Source organism: Lepisma saccharinum, chromosome 23 (genome assembly GCF_977018435.1).
Source record: "Lepisma saccharinum chromosome 23, izLepSacc3.1, whole genome shotgun sequence".
NCBI lineage: Eukaryota > Metazoa > Arthropoda > Insecta > Zygentoma > Lepismatidae > Lepisma > Lepisma saccharinum.
This window is the reverse complement of record NC_139251.1, coordinates 25794585-25808835: the sequence shown is the minus strand read 5'-3', so window position 1 is coordinate 25808835 and position 14251 is coordinate 25794585. Positions and strand designations below refer to the sequence as shown.

The 14251-nt window shown below is 41.9% G+C and overlaps 1 protein-coding gene across 2 annotated transcripts in view; it reads right to left on the bottom strand.

The window, feature by feature from the left end:
* shakB (Innexin family member shaking B) overlaps window positions 1–14251 on the bottom strand; it is a 165394-nt gene that overhangs the window by 56739 nt on the left and 94404 nt on the right. For both annotated transcript variants that reach the window (XM_083110086.1, XM_083110085.1), the window contains exon 3: window positions 11766–12322. In XM_083110086.1, the coding sequence (XP_082966212.1) occupies window positions 11811–12322 (512 nt within the window). In that variant the 3' untranslated portion in view covers window positions 11766–11810. The remainder of the gene's footprint in view (window positions 1–11765; window positions 12323–14251) is intronic.

Here is a 14251-nt window from a genome sequence, read left to right as displayed (position 1 = left end):
TTAAGTCCAGTTCATGCACAGGTAGGCTAATCGAGACTTATACCTAGGTAGAGTGAAATTACTCTCGTAACATCCCTGGCTCTTATAGACATGCAGCTTGAGAGCGAGTTGTAACTCTCGAAGCCACCAATCAACAAGCAAGCCGCTGACGTCATCACACACCAGGACCTACCGTATCGTTCGTAGGCTCGCTAGCTACCTTCTCGCAGCGGGAGATGTTCCAAAAATAATCGGACTGTACCGTTGCTTACAAGCCATTTACAATAAGTTACCCTTAGCAACTATGAAGAAACCCTACATATATTTGAAATATTGAAAATTAGATATATTCTGAATTCCTGCCAATAGAGGGCGAAACTTCGATTATATATTTTTCTTTGTTAACCTGTATATTCAGCAAAATCTTTCACTTGCATTGCATTCTAGATATTTGCAATATAATCTAAGCTTTTATCTACAGGAGATTATTATAAATTTCAAGAAAGCCGAGTCCAAAAATTGCTGTGAGAAGGAATTCAGAATTTTTGGACACAACTGAATTTCATGGATGATATCATGTAAATTTCTTCTCAGTGAAATTCAGAGCTGCAATCAGATAAATCATTTGGTAGGGTTATATGCAACTGAATTTGGACACTCAAATATGATACGTAGCTAAATAGCATCAACAAATATTTTACGTGTTTTTATTGATAATACTTTTTTTATATTTTCAGATATGGTCTATATTGTCTTAAGTGTGATTAGCTGCTATCCATAGCGCTAGATGGGGCAAGTGTGACTTGAACTTCATTAGAAATATTATATATTTTATTTTTACCTTGAATAGAGTGAATTTTCCACAATATTTTTTTCTTCTTTGCTGCCTGTTGCAGTGGTGTTTACTTTGAGTTTTTTTTTTTATTTCGTGTCTGTAAGAATTATTTTTTTTTAGTTCTTATTACAGTTTTACTCTTTTTTAAACTTAATTATTTGTTTTACAGTTACACTATAATGCAATATCTCTTTCCGACATTTCCTTATAATTGAAAACATTTAGAAAGTTATATGAATATGGGAATGAAATACAAAACTTCTGATTCTGAATTTGTGGATGATAATCAGAAATTCCCACTACTGTACTCCAATAAAAGTAATTTAAGAAATCGCAACAATTGGAAAATAAAATAACAATTCTCAGTGTGTTGAAAGTTATTCTCGGGCAGTCATTAGTAAGTTCAGTTTTTGTTATAGTTTCATTTGGTTTATTTTACTTCGCTTTTGTGCCACTTTTGGCTAATTGTTAACATGTGGATGACTGAAGCGACACGACAAGATGCACGTGTCGCTCGCCGCTTTATGTCGTTCGAACTGGGTCGTTTTCTCAATACGTGCATAATGTCGCCTGAATATGTTGTTCGCGCATGCGCGACGAATGTTTACTTTAGAATGATGGGGTTCACCTTTCGCTTTGCTCTGAAATCCTCGTGTCGCGAGCCTCTTCTCGCGTGTGGCTTCGGCCTAGAAACTTCCTTGGGGAGATTTCACAGTGAAGCGACAAGAAATATGTGCCGCTTGAGGATTTCACCAATCGAACTCAGGCTTGGCGACCTATCATGCCGCTACGGTATGAAACGTTGCTGTTGATTGGCTAGTTCCGAAGCGACATGTGTCGCGTATCGCTTCGGTCTGAAGGCTCCCTTAGGGTCTACAGTCGCCCAGTCCCGAGTTTATGTATTTAAGTCAACTTTACGCACAGATAAGCGAATCAGGGCCTCCCCGATGGCGCAGTGGTAGCGTCGTCGCCTTGTAATCAAGGGGTTCCGGGTTCGATATCCGGTGGAGGCAGATAGTGGTTCAGATTCCACTTTAAACTGTAGGTCCAGTCCCGATTAGCCTTACTGTGCACAAAGTGGACTTAAAACATCAACTCAAACCAAGAGAGGCTAATCAGGACCAGACCTAGAGTTTAAAGCGTGAACCGAACCACTATGCGCTTCCGTGGAGTATCGAACCCGAGATACCTAGATTACAAGGCGACGACGTTATCATCTGGGAGGTCCAGCCAGTTGCCCAGTACCAAGTCTGTAGCATCTTAAACAACCACATCTCGCGAACACCACTGCAGGAGAAGATGATTCCCCCTATTAGTGGACTCGGAATAGACCGTCAACTCCCACACAAAGCCATGTGACCACGCAATCTCTAACCACGTGGCTTGTCCTATTGACCAACACCCTAACAGAGAAATGGGTCCCAATATAGACGCCATTAGCACTCTAGCTCGGAATGCAGCCCGTCCTTCAGAGCAGATGGCGGAAATTATTATAAATTTAAACGATGTTCGGGCTAGCAGAGAAACAAACAGTTTAGACATACGATTACTGGTTGGTGAATTTTTATGAGCTATTGTCTTAGTCAACACTAGTATAGTTCACCACGCCAAGGACGTTCGCTACCGGTGGGTGTGGGTGGTCGAATGAGATTCTGAATCATTTATGGGAGGATACAATCTCTCTCTCTCATAAAGATAGGTTAACAAATGTGGGGGAAATAAAGAACTAGAGATACAAACTGATAGAGGTAGAAAAACAGAAGAAAATGTAGAAAGAAATCAAGCAATAGATTAAAAGAGGGAAGAACCAGAGGACGCAAGTTACAAAGGAGAAAAAATGAAAGAAAAATACGGAGGAAGATAGATGCGAAACACAGAGAGAGGGAAAGAGGAATAAAGATAAAGAGACACACAGAAAAAGAGGAAGTACGAAGAACAGAGAAGAAAGAAGAAATGCGAAGAAAGAGATTGAAAGGAAAATGACGAGAAACAGAGAAAATAGTAAAGGAAGAAGGAAGGCAGCTGAAGAGAAACACATAGGAAAGAGGAATATGAAGAGCTACATATAAAAGAGAGCGAGAGAACAGCAAAAAGAGGAGAAGAGAAGCAAGTAGAAAATAGAAGCAAGACAAAAGATGCAAAAGTAGATGAAAGTAGAAGAGACAGAGAAAAAGTGGAAGGTAGAAAAATGGAGAGAAACGGAAAAAGAAGAAGCAAGGAAGATGAAAAGAAACAGAGAAATAGTGGAAGAAATGAAGATGAAGACAAACGGAAAAAGAGGAAGCAAGGAAGATGAAAAGAAACAGAAATAGTGGAAGAAAGGATGATGAAGGCAAACGGAAAAAGAGGATGTAAGGAAGATTAAAAGAAACTGAGAAATAATGGAAGAACGGAAGATGAAGACAAACGGAAAAAGAGGAAGCAAGAAAGATGAATAAAAACAGAGAAATAGTAGAAGAAAGGGAGATGAAGACAAACGGAAAAAAGGAAGCAAGGAAGAAAGAAACTGAGAAATAGTGGAAGAAATTAAGATGAAGACAAACAGAAAAAGAGGAAGCAAGGAAGATGAAGAGAAACAGAAAGAGAGGAAAATGGAAGATTAAGAGAAACTGTGAAAATACGAAGAAAGAAGGCTGGAGGGAGGAATATAGAGACAGGAGAAAAACGCAGGAAGAAACAAAGAGAAACGGGGGAAAATAAAGAAGCAGAAGAGGAAATAAAAATAGATAGAAACAGGTAGAAGAAGAGAACGAAAAATACAAAGTTGGAGGATGAAGCTAAATGGAAATTTCCCTCCAGTACCGTCACTGTTTCTGCCTGTTCCTGCGGATCCTTGGCATACATGCTACCGACCGAAGGTTATTGGGTACCCTTATCTTCACACAGTGTTACTGTCACCATGCATACCACACCTCGACAATATGGATATGGAAAGAGCTACATTCTGTAGCACGAGACTATACGAGGCTCTTGGAAAACAAGTCTCCATCTCCCGCGTACATCTTCATCTTAAAATACAGTCCGTTCCATCTCAATAGGAGGACATGACCTTAACAACCGGAAGTGAAACAACCATCCACTTCCGTTTACCGAAGACCATTGCCACCAAGTGAGTGATCTGGATGTTGCAGAAAGCGTGTATCTTTGGATCGCTCTGGAAACGTATCATTTATCTTTGTCTTTCAAGAAGGGTCAGGTTGAGGGTAAGAAACCACAAGCAATCAGAGAAATGTTGAACTTTCCGGGACGCAAATAACGCAGAAATAATTGGTGAGAAGAAAATACAGGAACTTGGGTTCCAAAATAAACTTTGGTCTTGAAAGATCTTCGCTCGGTAGAGCCTAAGCAGACACACGGAGCAACAGGCAGTGTTGCCATAACCTGACAAAATTTCCCTTTGTAAAGGAAAAATTTCCATTTTGCCCCTCTCATCTGAAGAAATCACACAATAACAATAATGATAAATTAATATATTACTGTTACCACTACGACTCATAATGATTTATTATTATGAGGAGTGTTATTGGCAGCAGTAGCATTTTTGTAGAACCATATTCGTATGTTTGAAAAATGCTAAATTAGTAACATACATGCTTATACATAATGAGCTTCCTATCCACCCCGCCAGATGTCTCAATTTCGAATACTAGTCAGCAGTGGCGTGTCAAAGGGGGGGGGGGGTTGCGGGGTTATAAACCCCAGTATTCCCGAAAAGAATGCCAAAGGCACGAAATTATGGCAAAATGAGGACTGGCTACTAAAAAAGTAGCTATACATAACGCCCCTTTTGAAAATCCTGGTCACGCCACTGCTAGTGAGGCATGTTTGTTCCATCACGTATTTCATAAATTAATCATGCATCATCGTCGTCGCTATTTTATTAGATATGTTTTTGTTACCGCTGCTTTTCGTCCATTTTTATTTAAGCCGGACTCCGTGGCGGGGAGGTTTGCACAGCGCGCTACGACGCTAGGGTCCTGGGTTCGAATCCCTCCCTGGGCGTTTTTTGTGAGTGTCTCTTCATCATATCATCACTCATCCTCATCTTTTCGAATAGAGTAAACTCCCCGATGGTCCAGTGGTAGCGCTCTCACCTTGTAATCAAAGGGTCCCGGGTTTGATTCCCGGTTTAGGCACATAGTGGTTCGGATCCCACTTTAAACTGTAGGTCCAGTCCCGATTAGCCTTACTGTGCATGAAGTGAACTTAGAACACCAAATCAATCAATCATTCTTCGCGATTAGCCGGCCCCCGTGGCGGAGTGGTTATCACATTGCGCTACGACGCCAGGGGTTCCGGGTTCGAATCCCGGCCTGCGCATGGATGTTTATGAGTGTCAATGCATCAATTTCATTGTATCATCACTCATCCCCATCCTCGCAAATTAGCCAAAAAGTGGCACAACAAGCGAAGTAAAAGAAACCCAATCAATCGTTAAATTCTATCTAATCGCGACTATGAGGAGGAGTAATGACATGATGAAATTGATGAATGGACACTCACAAACATCCATGCACAGGCCGAGATTCGAACCAGGGACCCTTGCCACTCCGCCACTGGGGCCGGATAATCGTCCCTATTGATCGAAGTGAAGGGTAACATACATAATAGACAAAATAGAAATATAAATAGACATATATATATATATAGGCTTATATACTCAAAGCAATGGAAATATGAAAGAACAGCAGAAAATTATTGATATGTAACTGGAAGCTATGCTTGCCGTATAGTCTGTGCTAATATTGAATCTGAAGTCTTCAAATTACTCTGAAATTTCCCTCTCTGAATAAATTTCCCTGCGAAAGGGGGAATTCCCTTCATGTGGCAACACTGAGAAGAGAAGGTTATTTGGATACAGGCGGGAAACTTAACGTTCGAGAAAGGAACGAAGGGAGAAAGATTTCTTCGAGGGAAAGGACCCATCCTTGGTAAACAGCTGGATGCTTGCTTGGAGGTGCCTGGGTGGGGGGCGATGACGCAGGAACCCCCACCGACGTAGACGAAATCCCTTTTTTAGTCAACTCTGACTGTTTCCAGATTTTTTTTAGAGAGTTTGTCTTGGCTCGATGAACGTGAGTCGCCCTCCGTGGCGGAGTGGTTAGCATAGCGCGCTACGAGTCTGGGCATGGGTGATCTTTGTGAGTGTCCATTCATCAGTTTCAGCATAGCAAAACTCATCCTTATCTTTGCGATTAGCCAAAATGAGGCAGAAAAGCGAAGTAAAATAAACTAAATCAATCAAACCCATGGCCTCGTATATCAAGTTTTACCGCAATCCAATGCTCCAACGAACTAGTCCCCTCCTAGTTTTCATTCCCAGCCACGGAAGCGTACAAGCGATAATATTTAAGAATCAACAATGTCTGACTCCACCCGAAGTCAAATACACGCGATAACGTATTGAGAATGTGTGAACATAAAGGGTGCGCGCTAGAAGAACATAATGAAACCCCTGTGCATGCTCTTTGCCCAGTAATCAGTCCCGTTGACTCTTTGATCACTTATTTGATAACAATATTTGCTTGAGCGTAGTTGTGTGTGTTTTGTCTGTAATACACGGTTAACGTTACATAATCTCCCGCCTTTTTTGAACGCATGCGTACTGATATACCTCTCCAGTGCCGTTGTAATCAAGGGGTGGAGGCTTATTATTGTGGTTCACATATCACTTTAGCGCGTCTAATCATAAAGTGGACTTAAACTTTCACTTTAAACTGTAGGTCCAGTCTATATTAGCCCATCCGAGCATGAAGTTGACTTAGGCCGGTTTTAGATGAAAGCATTTCCTTTAAAATTTTTGCTAGCATAAATGCTATGGAAATGCTTCCAAAAATCTTATAGCAGATAGTATTTTACACGGTAACATTTCATGGAACATTTCGGCTACCTTTTGCGATTAGAATGTATAATACATACAGCACGAAAGGCACGTCGAGTTACACCATCTATGCTGAGTGCACGGTGTTTACATTTGAAACAACTAAAATATTCTTCCATACGTGTACAGTATACGTTGTAAAGTATGTATTTAAGCAGCGCCATTGTTTTGTACCTAATAACGTTTGACCCGAAACGTTATTCCTCTCGGTTGAATAGTTATCGGCTTTTAAAAATGTGAAGTGATTGTTTACGTCTCACGCGGCCGCCATTACAACTGCACTCGTGACCTAGAGGTCGCTTCTGATTGGTTACGCTACGAATAATGCTACGGAAATAGGACGGAACCTATCCTTGAGAAATGCCATGAAATATGCCATGGCATCTGAAATGCCATAACATTTTTAACTTTACATGACAGCATTTATGTCATGGCATAAATGTTAAGAAAAGTGAATGCTAATTAAAATGCTTTCGTCTAAAGCGGGCCTTAGAGCAAACTTTCACACTTTTCGACTTGCAGCGCCCTCTATGGAGGCAGTTGCTCGAACAGGACTACATGGAGTTAAATTTCACTATCCCAAGATCAGTGGTGGTTAAGATTTAAGATCAACAAAACTTGTATTCGATGCTCTGCTTTTAATTACTATATATTTTTTCGCAGTTGTCAATTCAATTGGAAAATTTAAAATGCCTATTTAATATAAAAACATTAGAAAAATTGTATATACGCACCTCCGGTGAGACAGTCGGGAAAGTACTTGTCAGTGAATGTAGCGGACCCTGTTCTGGAAAGCCAGGAAACAGCAGCGATGGGATTCTATAGGCTGACCACGCATCACCAAATGGAGAAGCCACATCGCAGATCCTGCTCTAAAGGGACTGTTGCGCCACAGTCGAAATGTGTGTGCGTGTGTATGGTTTAAGTCCTGATTGGAATGCCAGTTCGGTATCTTTGACATAGCTCGAGAGGAAGCCGGCCTGATGCGTTATCTAGTTTCGAAACAGCACTTGTTTTCTGAGAAGCGCTGTTGTCGCTTTTGCCTGCAGTGTTTAGACATCCAACACGAACTGCGACGAAGGTCTTCACATTGTATAAAAATAGCACAACACAATAACACATCCTACCAGAGATAACCGCAACCTCACGTTTGGAAATATCTAATGAAACTGAATTGGCAACATCTCCTTTACTCCACGTGGACTTGACAAGTACAGCCAGTTCCTAAAACGGACGCTATTGGTGGGAAAGGTTTGAGGGGAGGATATACTGGGCTTCACGTGGACTTGACATAATGGTTGTTTGGGAGGGACTGATCTTTCGGAACTTTCTTTGAAGTAGAGTGGCGTTCTGTTGAGGACTGGGACTTTACGCTCCATCTCCGTGGCGTATTGGTTAGCAAAAGTGCTCTACGATGCCAGTTTCGAATCCAGACCTTGGTGCTCCTTGTGAGTGTTCCTTCACCATATCATCACTCATCCTCGTCGTCGCGATTAGCCAAAAGTAACAGAAAAGCGACGCTAAATAACAAAAATGATGTCAAATCAAATCTTCCTCCACTATAAAATTGTGAACCTTTAAGCAATTTGGGTTGGTTGTAGCCCACCGTCGCCTGTCCGCTGGCGACGCATCTTAGAAGTGGCTATCACACGCAAGCCTGTGCCGCCCTCCGTGGTGGAGTGGTTAGTAAGGCGCTCTAAGACCCCAGCGGTCCAGGGTTCGAATGCTGGCCTGGATATGAGTGTTCCTTGGGAGTGTCTCTTCATCATAACTTGTAATGCCCTACACAAGGGGTTCCCAAACCTTTTCGTTTCACGGCGCCCTTAGTGTTTCAATTTTTTTTGCCGCGGCCCCCAAGCCAGAATGTAGGCCTATCTAAAACTTACTTGATTGATTGAGTTGGTGTTTTAAGTCCACTTTATGCACAGTAAGGCTAATCGGGACTGAACCTATCTAACACTTGCAACGCTCAGTTAGGTTGCTTGCCTTAAGTTAAGAAATAAACATATATTTCAAATTCAGAAACATTTTATGGGTAAGAAGTACTAAATAAGCACATATTTGGAAGTGTCTTCAGTGAAAATATTGGGAACATTTCGCAACGCCCCTGTAAGCCTGCCACGGTGGCCCAGGGCGCCGCGGCGCACAGTTTGGGAACCACTGATATATACATGACATTGTAGTTGTTTGTTATTTAGTTGAAATATTGCTTTTGTTCGTTTTTTAATTTGTCAAATTAAGATGTCACAGGCAACTAGTATCAGATCGACAAATAGACTAACCTGGGAACATTATTAAACTGAGAGATTTATCAAGCTCTAAAGAGTATAGCAAAACGATAATTGTAATATGGAAATATTTAGAACAAGATCGATGTATGTATTCGTTTCTATTTTTTTAAAAAATCGTTTACAAACAATAAACCTTTTTATTAAGTTGAAACAGGAAGTTTTGATTACCACAACTGATGATTATCACGTAACAAACTCATCATCATCGTCGCGATTAGCAAAAAGTAGAAAAAGCGAAGTAAAATAAACGATATTAATCAATCAATCACCTGCAAGACCGTGAGATGTTCGATACTCGGTCGTTTTTCAGATCCCGCCAGACCCAAGGTGCAGAACGCGATTCTGTCTTCACCTGGATGGTATGGTAGTGGTATATTTAGGTGTTTACATGGAACGAGTGGGTAAATTATCTTTCCCTCTCAAAGCTGGTTTTGTAGTCTTGGAATCCCTGCGACTTTGACCCAATAAGCCTGTGAGTGATGGTTGATTACACGAGCAGCCAAAATAGAATTGTGAATAAGGTTCGTCCGTCATCGCCGAAGGAAGATGAGCGCAGGTGTTTGAGTGGGGCCTTGTTCTGTGTCTACACTCGCAGAGTTTGGTTTTCGAGCCAATGATGCTGTGTTTATCTTTACTTTTTTATCTCTCTCTATTGTAGTATGTGGACAAGAGCTGTTTCGTATTTCCTGGTTTTGAAAGATTTTATTTTTAAAAACATTTTCAAAGGCTTTATGCATTTGGACTTCGCATTCGGGTTAACGGCCCTCAGGGTTAGTATCGAAGCGAGACGAGTCTTCGCCTCATCTCGATTTTACTTCGAGATCTGAGACGAGAACGATATGACATTGTAATAATCAAGACGAGACGGAGGTTGCTGTACTATTTCACTTCTTCAGATATACCAAGTGGTCATTCCATGTCATCCACCCACAAGGATCTCAAAGAAATACACTATCTACCAAAAAGTAATTTGGCACCTATGATGGTGGTTAATTTAGTATCTAATTTGAATCATTTAGTATCATTTAGTGGGACCACTGGTGGTTGTTCGTGGCACAATGAACTCACAGGCATACTGTACAATACTAGACAATGAAATGCTCCCAACCTTGTGGCGTTTTTACGGAATGGACCCCTGTTACTTCCAGGATGACAATGTTAGATGGCATGTTTCGGAGGCTACAATGCAGTGGTATGCCGACAACAATGTTCACCGATTGGTCTGGCTTGCACAGAGTCCTCATCTCAATCCAAAAGAACACCTTCGGGAGGCATTGGACTGGCGGGTGGGGTCTCGGGAGATGCGGCCAAATTCCATTGTCCAACCGAGCGAGATCTTGCAAGAGGAATGGCGACGCATTCCAATGGACGTCCTCCACAAACTAGTCGAGAGCATGCCTGACAGGGTGGCTGCTGTTATAGCAGCAAGAGGTGTCTCCACGAGGTTCTAACAGGGTTCGCACCACCAGACAACCATTTTGTACACGTGCCCAATTACTTTTTGGTAGATAGTGTACTTGTAGCTTTGACCTAGGAAGAAACAATCAAGATCGCCCGCAGGAGGGGGGGCAGGATAGCACTTCCTCCCCCCTGAGATTGTAACGTAAAAACATGTACAAGGGGTGCCGTGAAAGACAGCAGATTAAGTGCCTATTCAAATTATCCTAATGCTGGAGATGTTTTATGAGAATTTTTTCACTGGCGGAAAGCATCACGTTCCCCCTATCTCTGAGCCTTATACTTTCACAGTTTCAGGAGGTCAAAGGTTTTCAGGTTTGCTACGTATGTGGCGCCTAACTCCCTGTTGCATGAGTGTAGTGCATTATTAAAAAAAAAAAAATCTTGATACCAAACCAAGGTATCAGATAGAGTGCGAATATGTTCGTAGCATCTCTAGTTTTGCATTGGCAGCTTGGAAGCGAGTCTTAACTTCCGAATCCTCAATCAAGAAGCGAGCTGCTGACGTCATCTCTACTCAGCACCTATCGTTAACGCTTTACATTGAAGGTAAGCTCGCTAGCTAGCTGGTTAGGTTGAGTGAGATTATTTGCGTAACTTGTCTCATTCGAACAAGTGTTTTCGGGTTTTACCAGCCAGGTTAAATAGTCGTTAGCTTCCAACGTTTCGAGCGCATACATTGTTCTCATCATCAGGGGATGTAAAAATGGAGATCAGTGTAGGGTAAATATGTGACTACGATGGGGCGGAGCTTGGACGCTGTCTTCCTATTGGCTCGCTCAGTCACACCTGGAACCCAATCCTCCGTAAAAACACGACACTAGCCAATGAGAACACCAGGATCCACAGCGAGCCAATAGGAAGACAGCCCCATCATAGTCATTGTATTTACCCTACGCTGATCTCCATTTTTACATCCCCTGATGATGAGAGCAATGTATGCGTCGAAACGTTGGAAGCTAACGACTATTTAACCTGGCTAGTAACCCGAGAGCACTTGTTGAAATCACATCGCAAAGAAAGCTACAATTCCTCTTTTCTGATTGTTCTGCATTTGCAGCTTGGGAACGAGTTGTATCTCCCGGATCCTCCAATCAAGACGTGAGCTGATGACGTTATCTTAGCCCAACACCTATCCCTAACTCTCCCGCTCGTGCTCTAACCTGTTGGTAGGCTCGCTAGCCAAACTTGCGTAGTCAGCTGGAGACGTTCCTGCTATAATCTGACCACACTTTAGCGGTCATTTAGAATTGAATGGGAGACACCACCACTTGAAACAATACTGAATACCAACAATATAATTCTACAACATCCAACTCACCATTGTTGCTAGATCTCCACCTCTGGAGCAACACGGGTCATGTCATCACGCTTCGAACTCCCTCCCCGTGTGACCCAACTTCTTGGCAAGCTCGTGCATCACCTCTTTAAAGATTATAGAGTCCACGTTCTGACCCAACATGTAGAGCAGGAACCAGTCACCCATCTTGGACTTCCTCACGATCGTGTCTATGACGTCACGCTTGATGAGCCTGAACCTCAGGTAGAGGAGGTAGGCCCTTATCCGGGGGCTGAGGATGATCACCACCCTGTACACGACCACCGAGGTGGTGAGGAACCCAAGCAGGAGGAACCAGAACCAAAGGAAGATGTAGATCTTCTCGTTCACAACGTTCAGGGGGAGGATGCACACCGCGTCGTGTCTCTCTACTTCACCCGAGGAACCGAACTTGTGGAAGGTGCATTTCGTCATCCGGGGGAACACGTAGATCATGGGGTCTGTCCTGTTTTCTTGGTCGTCGTCCATGAACTGGATGACTCTTAGCCCAAACAGCATGAACTCTCCGTCGAAGAAGCGATCCATCAGGAACATCTGGCCTGGAACGATAGGATATGGAAACACTGTTAGAGAAACATCATATTTTGAAATCGTCACAAGTTTTTGTTACATTTACAATGCTGAAAAACTAAATATGCTGACCAAGGCAGTAATTTATTTTATTAAATACATAAACTAAACGTAACGTTACAACCTTCTAGCAAGGTCTTCTTCAGACTCAGAATGCCAGAGTGTGTACATAGGAGAAACGAAAAAGAGGCTGAAAGACAGGTTGGAACAACATAGGGATGATGTACGACTTAAGAGAGAGAGAAATGCGATATTTAAACACACGAGAGAAACAGGCCATGACATAGAGTGGGATGAGGCTAAGCAGATAGGAAGGGAGAAGAGAATGCTAGTGAGAAAATGGAAGGAATCCAAGGAAATAGAGAAGAAAGGTGAAGAAGACACAATGAACTGGAACGGGGGCCTGAAGTTAAACAAAGAATGGAAGAAGGTGTTAGAAAGACTGGAAAGGACAAGAGAGAAAGAGGAGAGGAGAATGAAGAAAAATGAAGGAAAAAGAGCGTGAGATATAAAGCTCAACCACATTCTATTTGGAAGTAAATATGTTTAGCCTTTTAGGGGAAACTACAGTTGACAAGGGAAAGCCACCTGCTAGAATGTTCCAGAACAACTTTCTAATAGTCTGGAGGGAGTAATTTTTGTGTGTATATAATGCCCTGTTTTTGTATCTTGTTACATTTTTACTTGATAGAGAGTCTGAAGAAGACCTTGCTAGAAGGTTGAAATGTTACGTTTGTTTTTAATAAAATAAATTACTGCCTTGGTCAGATAATTTAGTTTTTCATAATCATGGAAACAAGGTTTAATGGTGTTATAATTACAATGCTGTTTTATTTACGTACAGTTTTTGAACACCGTACCGCTTGTGATACAAGTGACGTCGAAGACCCATGACGTCATTAACTAGGACCAGGGATTTTGTTAACATATTTTTTTATTTGGCATAAGATCGAATACAGCTCACCGCTCAGAAGATGATCCCCAACGGAAGTGCAGTGACGTAGCGACAGGCGAATCCACTGTTAGGGTTGGGGGAGTGCACCCTGAGTGAGAAACACACCTGGGCCTGCTGTAAACGGTGCAACGACGCAAGTCGTTTAGGGTTACCAGACGTCCTGTTTTACCCGGACAAAACCCCTTTTTCGGGTCCTAAAAATGATCGGGGCGAGTTTTAGGCAAATTAGGAAATATCCTCTTTTTCTGGGATAAAGAAAACTGCTTAACTTCAAGATTAGTAACAAAATGTTATTTGTAAATAATTGTTAATAATGTTTCCGTTTTCAGTTTCAAAGTAAAGAAATAAAACACTCTCAGTTGGAAGCGCAAAGATAAGAAATTTTTCTTCCAACGAAGAGAATTGAGTCTCTTCTGTTGTTGCCTCTTCCAGTGTGAGGTGTTGATTTCAAAGCATTTGCGACAACTACCGCGGCTCGTGGTGAGCAGCAAGTTTCTAGCAATAGGTAAGAATATGCGATACGCGGCGGATTCCTTTGGTTTGAGTTCCATTACAGAATTCAGTAATATGCAGTAATTTTAACTGCTGTACTCATACAGAAGTGAAGTTCCGTCGATCAGCGATCCGAACCATTCCGAAACGCAAATGTGTTTTTAGTGACGACTTATAAAAACTGTTTCCTGACTTTAGACCTGGAAGAAACAACTCCGAGGCAAAAGGTCAATTTATGTTATTCTTTTAAAGTAAGAGACCAAGTTTCACAACCGTATAATATTACGGGCATAGTGATTAAATAGTAGAATATTCAGACATTTACCTATAATGAGGCCTATTATTAGTTATACGGAAAAGGTATAAAAATGTTTTCAGGGATGTGTGATCTATAAGCTCACCAAACCACCAGTAAGCACAAACGGTGTGTTCGAAGTGCTGCATCTACGTC